A 7782-nucleotide genomic window follows, 5' to 3' on the forward strand; every position below is an offset into this window, starting at 1 on the left:
AAAAGGTGTCTATGGGCACTATGACTTATTTCCTAGGACTTGTGTACTCAAAGCTCTTATTTCTCTATCAATAACAACCATTTTATGGTGCACTGATAATTTTAGGATGGGCCTTGCCCGCCTTTGGCTATGCCATTGTGACTGTTATGAGTGTATATGTTGTATTAGGAAGTGTACATATAATAATGTTGTATTTGTGATTATCAATGTATACATGTATCCTCTGTCCGTATTTAATATTTTTAAATTGACACTTTGAATATTTATAGTTATTATTATTATTATTATCATTATTGTCATGATTGTTATTATCATTGAATTGTGCATGATTTTGTTGATTAAAAGGATATACAATATAAATTAGCTAATACTTTAAATTCTCTACAGCACCATGTACATGTGCTCTTCCTGAACAAAGCTTTTTGAACATCAGCTTTTTGAGCTATAAGATTCAGTGTGGATAAACTTGGCTAAATAGAGCTTGTCATCAATACTGTATATGATAGACTTTACTAGGTAATAATCATGTTACATTAAAGTGTTTATTATGCTGTGATTGGACTGGAGTCTTGTTGACTTACTATTGCATTCCTTGTTATTGCCTATGGGCTCATGACTTCACTTTAGTCACAGATGTTCTTAACCACTAATTATCATTAAAGTTAGCTGTAAATTAATACTAACTGGTACTTAGTATTTAGTATTAGTGGCGTATGGATAAGTGAAACATGAGCCATTCTCGTTCCATTTGTTATTGTTAGTGCTTTTAGTGAACCTCATGGAAAGAAATTGCATCTCTCCAAGATCAATCTGTGCCTGCATAATATAGCATGTTCCATTAGTTGATTTCATTCACCTTGAGCAGTTCACAGTACTTTGGTTGGCATGATTAGCTTTACCTACTCATGCACAAGTATGGACTCCAACTTGTGTGGGCTCCAGCTTGTGTAGAATCTATTAGATCTACTATGGGAACATACCACTACTATAAAAAATAATTAAACATGTCAGGGTCACAATAAGGCTCTAGCATACATGATGTGCATGGTTTATAGAAAAAAATATCTTGTATAACATTGGTAAAAACTGTGGAGTACCATTTGAATTTTTTATGGCTAATGCAACTGTCAAATGCTCTAATTAAATAAATTAGGTAATTCAAGTTATGCAGATCTTTACTACCTTTGTAAATGATTATAAGAAGCAAGATTTTTCATACAAGTGTAAATATATGCATTTAACTTATGACTAAATCCAGCAATGCAAATGATGTACATGTAGAAAATATTTGCCCATGCATGTGCATGCATGCAGACAATAATAGAATCAAAGTAATGAAATACAACAATGACTCAATGTGTTGTAATGCTGACTTTATTCACCTCTCACATCAACACAGTGGCATACACTGAATTTGCTTTGTATAGGCTAGTTGTACTGTGCATCATTGCTATGCGTGGGAGAGGAATGTGAATAATAATTAGATAATAACTACCTGATAGCTTATATAATGTTTCACATTTGTACTGGAATCACAATTGCTGCAGGATGCAACTTTTCACTGCAATACTGTGTGTTGCCAGCCTTCTTGCTGTAGCAGGGGCAGCAGAAAATGAAGATGAGTATACTGAAATGCATGAGATGCTAGATGAGCTAAAGGAGATTGTGCAGGATATGAAGAAAGTAAATGACAAGAGCACACCTTTTGATGAAGATAATGAGGACTTTGATTCTGTAGACAGTGGATTAGAATTCATAACTGATGATGTTACTAAGGAAGGACGTATGTTTGCATGTGACAGTGATATTATAAATGCTCATTCAATCACATTTTTGCAGGATTATTAAGGTTTTTTTTTCTTCTCATAGGTTGCATCCAATCCTTCAAAATTGAAGCTACTACTGGTACTAGACATGGTAGCAATCAAAACCCAAGATATGGTACTAATCCAAGGCTTGCTATTAGAGTTTCTGGTACCACTTATTCAGCAGCAATTACCGGTGTTAAGAATTATGGTCGAAATGTTTATCGCACAATATCAAGAAGTAGCTTCAGCCCATCTCTTCCATGCATCAGTCGCAGTAGAATTACAAATGCCTACCTCCAGTCCCCATATGGTGGTAGAGATGGCTGGTTTGTAAAATCTATCAAGACATACTACAGAACTGGTGTCAGCTACAAGCTACTGTCATCTGATACCAATTTTAATAAGTGGGTTGACTATGATGAGAGATGGCGCTACCCTTACAATGCAAGACTTGTTCCATTGACCCTAACTAAGTCTTCTCACAGCAGCAGCTGTTTGACTGACTTTAAAATCGATGCATTAACAGGAAGCCGTCGATATGCAGGATTCAGCTCATCTTATATGGGCTACAGGAAGCACAAGATACAGCTATACCTTAAGGACAATTCTCAGTTGCAAGGTGACATTTGCAGCCCTGCTTATAGAAACAGACCATTTTCATGCCATCTTACATTTTCAAGGGGTTTCAATGCAGGCTCAAAATGCATCAAAAAATCAGATATTAGATTGGTGATGATAGTTGCAGGTGGAAGGGATGGTTGGTATGCGACTTCAATAACAACAAAAGTCAGAACGGCTTCAGGGTTTTATGAAGTACTCACCGAAGATAAACCTTTTGATAAATGGCTGGATGGTGATCAGGCTCATCTTTATAAGTATGACGCTAAAAAGCATGTACTAAGCCTAGGCAGTGAAGATACACCGCTATGTGGCTTTGAACATCCAACCTGCACTTGTAAGGAAACAGCCAGCACTTGTATATTCAATTTGGAGATAGATGAAATACAAACCTTCACAAGCTATCAAAAACTGAGACATGATGATGATGAGAGCTCGTTGTACATCCGTGGCACACAAGGAGTGAGCTACTTTATAAAAGACGGAGTAGAGAGATCACACAAAGCATACAATGGAAGGAGCTGCAGCAAGCAAACATTTAATGAAACAAGATGTACATATCCTCAGTATGTTGATGGTAAAACATTCCGTGAAGCAATTGGAGTCAATGGGCAAATACCGGGTCCAACAATAATTGTGCATGATCAGCAGATGGTTGTCATTCATGTCCGTAATAATCTAACACTTGAAGGTGTATCTATACATTGGCATGGGATGCATCAGAGAGGCACACCTTGGATGGATGGGGTTGGACAAATATCACACTGTCAAATTGGTCCTGCTAGTACTTTCAGTTACATATACAAGGCAAGCCCTTCTGGAACATTCTGGTATCATTCTCATAGTGGGGCTCAGAGGACTGATGGTTTCTTTGGAACATTGATTGTAAAGGAACGAAGCGCCGATCTACAGAGAATTACAAATGCACTTAATTTAGGGGCATTTGAAGACAAGCCTGGTGAGCATAGCATTTCATTACTGGATTGGGAATCTGAGCCAGGCTATGGAAGACTGATAGCTGGTCTTGGGTATTATGAAGAAACCACCCCAGGGCAGGTACCTGATGATAATCATGAGCGCTATGAGTCTACAAGAAGCTATGAAAGTGGTGAAGTAGGTCCAGTCCCTTTCTATTCAGGACTCATCAATGGTAAGGGAAGGCATAAAGATGTGGATTATGCTGAGACAAGACTGAGTGTGTTTACTGTTGAGGCTGGCAAGAAGTACAGGTTTAGATTGATTGGGGCTCAGGGACTGTATGCTTATAAATTCTCCATTGATGGACACAAACTAACTGTAGTTGCTACAGATGGCTATTGGACAAGGCCAGAAAAAGAAGTGGATTATATAATAATTCACACAGGAGAGAGGTTTGATTTTATTCTCAATGCCAATCAGCGCATAAAGGAATATTGGATGAGAGCTGAAACGTTAGAAATAAACCGAACAAGTCGGTCCAGTCCTCCGTATGAGTCTCTTGGTCATGTTGCCGAGGGAATTCTTCAATATGTCCAAAAAGGAGAGACCAACATACCAAACATACCATCAACAAGATACCAATCCATCAAAGATAACTCTCCTCCAATTGTTTGTAGAAACGGTCGACCGTGCAGAGCAATCAATTGCCCTTTCAAGGACTTTCATCCAAACTACTACACAAGATGCACTAATATTGTAGAGATGCGTCTTCTTCTGCCAGCTCCTAGAAATGAAATGCCAAATGCATATCCATGCACATTTAAAAACTGTCGACACTTCATAAATTTCAATTTCGAAGGCGACGCTCAGTCTAGTGCCGTCAATGGCCGTAATTTTGTTCTCCCTCCAGCCCCACCTCAGACGCAGTATAGCGACTTCATAGATCAAGCAACACACTGCTCTCTTGAAGCTTCTTGCAACCCACAGAACACAAGCTGTCTCTGTACTCATAGGCTGGACTTACCATACGGTCGAACTGTTCAAATTGTTCTCTCAGCAGTTGGGCAGTGGGACAATGCTCACCCCATTCATGTACACGGTCACACGTTTCATGTTTTAAAAGTCGGTTACCCTGAATATGATTCCCAAACTGGGTTTATCAAAAAGGAGAATGGAGACAGTGTCCATAATTCGGACATTAAATGCGGCGACAGCACTTGCACCAATAACTGCAATAAGAAGAGATGTACCCAACCAGGCTGGTCTACTACCAATGGGCCCAGACTCTCCATCGATCGATACACAATAAGAAAGGATACTGTGATGCTACCGGCTGGAGGGTATGTTGTTATTAACTTCCTCAGCGATAATCCAGGATTCTGGTTCCTACATTGCCATATTGAGGTTCATCAGTTAGAAGGGATGGCATTGGTTCTTAATGAAGCCTATCCCAAACAAATGAGTCAGCTAAAACCACCCGCCTCAATGAATAAATGTGGAGACTTCCACATGACAGTTGGTGACTACGAAGCATATGCCAAAAAGTTCAAAACCTCAATCTCTGCCTATCAGCAAAATGCTACTAAATTATCATTTGCACCAGAAGAAGATACAAGTGATTTCCCTGACACCATTGCACCTGATGATATTACTGAAGAGGAAATGGATGCACTAAGCAATGACCTAGGAGAGTATCCCTAAGACCTTAAGCAAAAATTTTTTTTAGTTGGCAGTGTAGCTGTTTTTCGCTATTAGCTTTAGTCAGTTTCTTTCTGTGTGTGTGTATGCCCCATTTTCTTTAAAGAAAGTTTTATTTTGAACATTGAGACAATAAAATGCTTAAGGATTATATAATTCTTTTAGTCTGTATTTCAGTACAATACTTACCAAATTCAATGGTATTCGGCCATAATGTTCTTTAGTAGAAAATAGCTTCAGTAAGGTAGTTAGATCTATGCTTAAAATTAAATAAGAATCAACATCTGCTCGAAATGAAAGACTTACTAAGTTCAACCATTTTTTGCATAATATGCAAGAAATGAAATTGCAAAAGCTCCACCCCCTCAGGGTAGATTATGTTATTACTATCTACAATCACATGCACATACTCAGCATTCAGGGCTAGTCAAAACTGATTTAGTATTGATAAGATACTTGACTCATCACAACCAGGCTGACATTGCACTGAGTCAAAAGCCAAAACAAGCAATAAAGCGTGCTAATGGGCATTTGAAAGAGTTACAATGGAAAGGAATGCAACAGAAAGGAAGAAATAATATAACATAGTTGGTAAAGGCATAAAGAAGAAATAAGAGTAATACAACAGCATTGGGAGAGAGAGAATATACAGTAGTATAATATATAATATAATAATGTTGTAATGCGTGGAATGGTGTAACAATCATTGGCCTTGTTAGTGTTAGTGTAATAGTCAGCATGTAATAGTGAATACTAAAGTAACTTGTGAATAGGCACAGTTTGATCTTCATTCAATTGTCTGTAGCGTAGTCCAGTAGTGAAAGAGAGAGTAGGCGAGGGAAGGACGTCACTAGCCATTGACGGGTTCCTTACCCACGGGTGCTGCGAGACTGCATACGCTGTGGGTCTCTGAACAGGATCATAGCTTAGCATTGAATAGATGAGAGAACGAACTGAGAAAGACATTGAGTGAGGGAACTCAAAATATCCAGCCCTGATCTTCTTGAATAGTAGCTGTGGATTGGCATCAAAGAAAGGATAGTGCCCCACTAGCATTGTGTACAGTATCACACCAGCACTCCACATGTCTGCCGCTCGACCCGAATACTTCCCTGGTTGTAGCATCTCTGGAGCAACATAGGCTGGACAGGCATTCCGATTGTCTAATAAGTCATTGCTGTCTATAGTCTTGCCTACACTTACAGCATCTTCTAAGCTTGAGAGAGCTAGATTGAAACTACAGAGTAGAGGAAAGAGGGGAATAGAAAGGAAGGGAAGTTAATAATACATTGACACAATGTACATGCATACATACCGATTAGAGTCTGTGAAGACAAACTTCTTTAACTTGAGATCTCTGAGTACTAGACCATTACTATGTGCTGCTTCAATGGAAACCATTATTTGCCTAAAGTATTCTGCCGCTACTCTCTCAGTTAGAACCTTATGATACCTCAGACACCCGTGGAGATCACCATGCGAAAGTGGACGGAAAACGAAAGCCCTATCACTCAGTATGCTCACGTCTGTAATTTCGTGAATGCCAGGCAACGTGAGGTTCAATAAATGACATACTTCCATGAAACGACCAAGTGGATATGCTTGACTGGCCAGCAAAGCGCCAGTCATTGTATCGACACACGGGACATTGCTATTGGGGGTCAGAAAGACAGGGGGAGCTTCAAATTTGTACCGACCGGCAATTTTGAAAGAAGCTGGAGAGAGGGGGGTAGTCGTCAGGTCGTCTTGTTCGGGCGGAGTTTCGTCCACCCTATTGATTTTTCCGACATGATGTGATGATGTTTGTATCTCGTGAAGGATAGTGTACATACAGATGGAGAGAGACAAAAGGAAGAGAAGCCTTCTTCAAGAGTTTGAATGAGTGAATAAATGAATGATGGAGGGCCTTCTGGATGATACTGTCCAAAATGACTTTATTTCTTTCTATACCTCCTTTTGACTCTCTCTGGTCTCCGCTAGCACTCTCTTCCTTAGTCTTACTGTCCTCTTTCCTTCTCTGAGTAAGCCTTTTAAACCAGGTATCATCTGCCCTGGTTAAAAAAAGCGGGAGGGGAAGCGAAGGGTCTAGAATTGATAGTACAAACCAGGCCAACAAAGTGTGGTGCCTAGTTGTAAAGACAACGAGACCTTTCAAAAAGGAGAAGTAAAAGAGAAGAGAGAGAGACAGCCCTATTTATAGGGAGAAGAGAGAGAGAGGACAGAAGTGAGAGTGCTAATGGCTGTACTCTCAACTCTTATGCGTCTCTTGCGCAATCCGCTGATCACTATGGCATCATGGCCAATGCCAAGCAACACTTTTAAATATACACAATATTGTGCAATACAGGCTCTGTGTATAGCTTAACGACATCCTAGCTCATATAAAGCACTGCACCGTCATCACAACAGTGAATATTAATGCAAAGACGACACTCCTTACTATTGTGCTGACTGTCAGACCAATTATGCAGGCACATAATGATCTATTTTAGTACATGCTCCAATGAAATTGTTTATACTATACATGGCAGCATGCTTTTGCCATCACAGGACCTCCTGTCTTGCATCACTACATCAGTATACATGTTTCTTGCATTACTAATGGTATGCAAGAGCCAGAGAGAGGGAGAGACAGCCGGATTGGAGCAGATGTACAGGAAATAGATTTTTGATTGACTTTAATGCCAAAAATGACATCACATGACGGAATCAATCATAAAATTATGCCAAAACTGGTAAA

The 7782-nt window shown here is 39.5% G+C and overlaps 2 protein-coding genes across 2 annotated transcripts; one reads left to right on the plus strand and one right to left on the minus strand.

Moving 5' to 3' along the window:
* The first annotated feature begins 1509 nt into the window (after positions 1-1509).
* Positions 1510-5198, plus strand: LOC100631902 (uncharacterized). Its single transcript, XM_019994686.1, has 2 exons — positions 1510-1783; positions 1870-5198. Exons 1-2 carry the CDS (start codon positions 1549-1551, stop codon positions 5043-5045), a joined length of 3411 nt encoding a protein of 1136 aa, XP_019850245.1. The 5' UTR covers positions 1510-1548; the 3' UTR covers positions 5046-5198.
* A 365-nt stretch (positions 5199-5563) lies between these two features.
* LOC100636194 (tribbles homolog 2-like) lies at positions 5564-7307 on the minus strand. The gene is made up of 2 exons (XM_003385352.3): positions 6358-7307; positions 5564-6279 (listed from the first exon to the last, which is right to left on the minus strand). The coding sequence occupies exons 1-2, from the start codon at positions 6870-6872 to the stop codon at positions 5796-5798; spliced, it is 999 nt and encodes a 332-aa protein (XP_003385400.3). The 5' UTR covers positions 6873-7307; the 3' UTR covers positions 5564-5795.
* Positions 7308-7782: the final 475 nt, after the last annotated feature.

This window comes from Amphimedon queenslandica, unplaced genomic scaffold, assembly GCF_000090795.2.
Source record: "Amphimedon queenslandica unplaced genomic scaffold, v1.1 AMPQUscaffold_13467, whole genome shotgun sequence".
In the NCBI taxonomy this organism is placed as follows: domain Eukaryota; kingdom Metazoa; phylum Porifera; class Demospongiae; order Haplosclerida; family Niphatidae; genus Amphimedon; species Amphimedon queenslandica.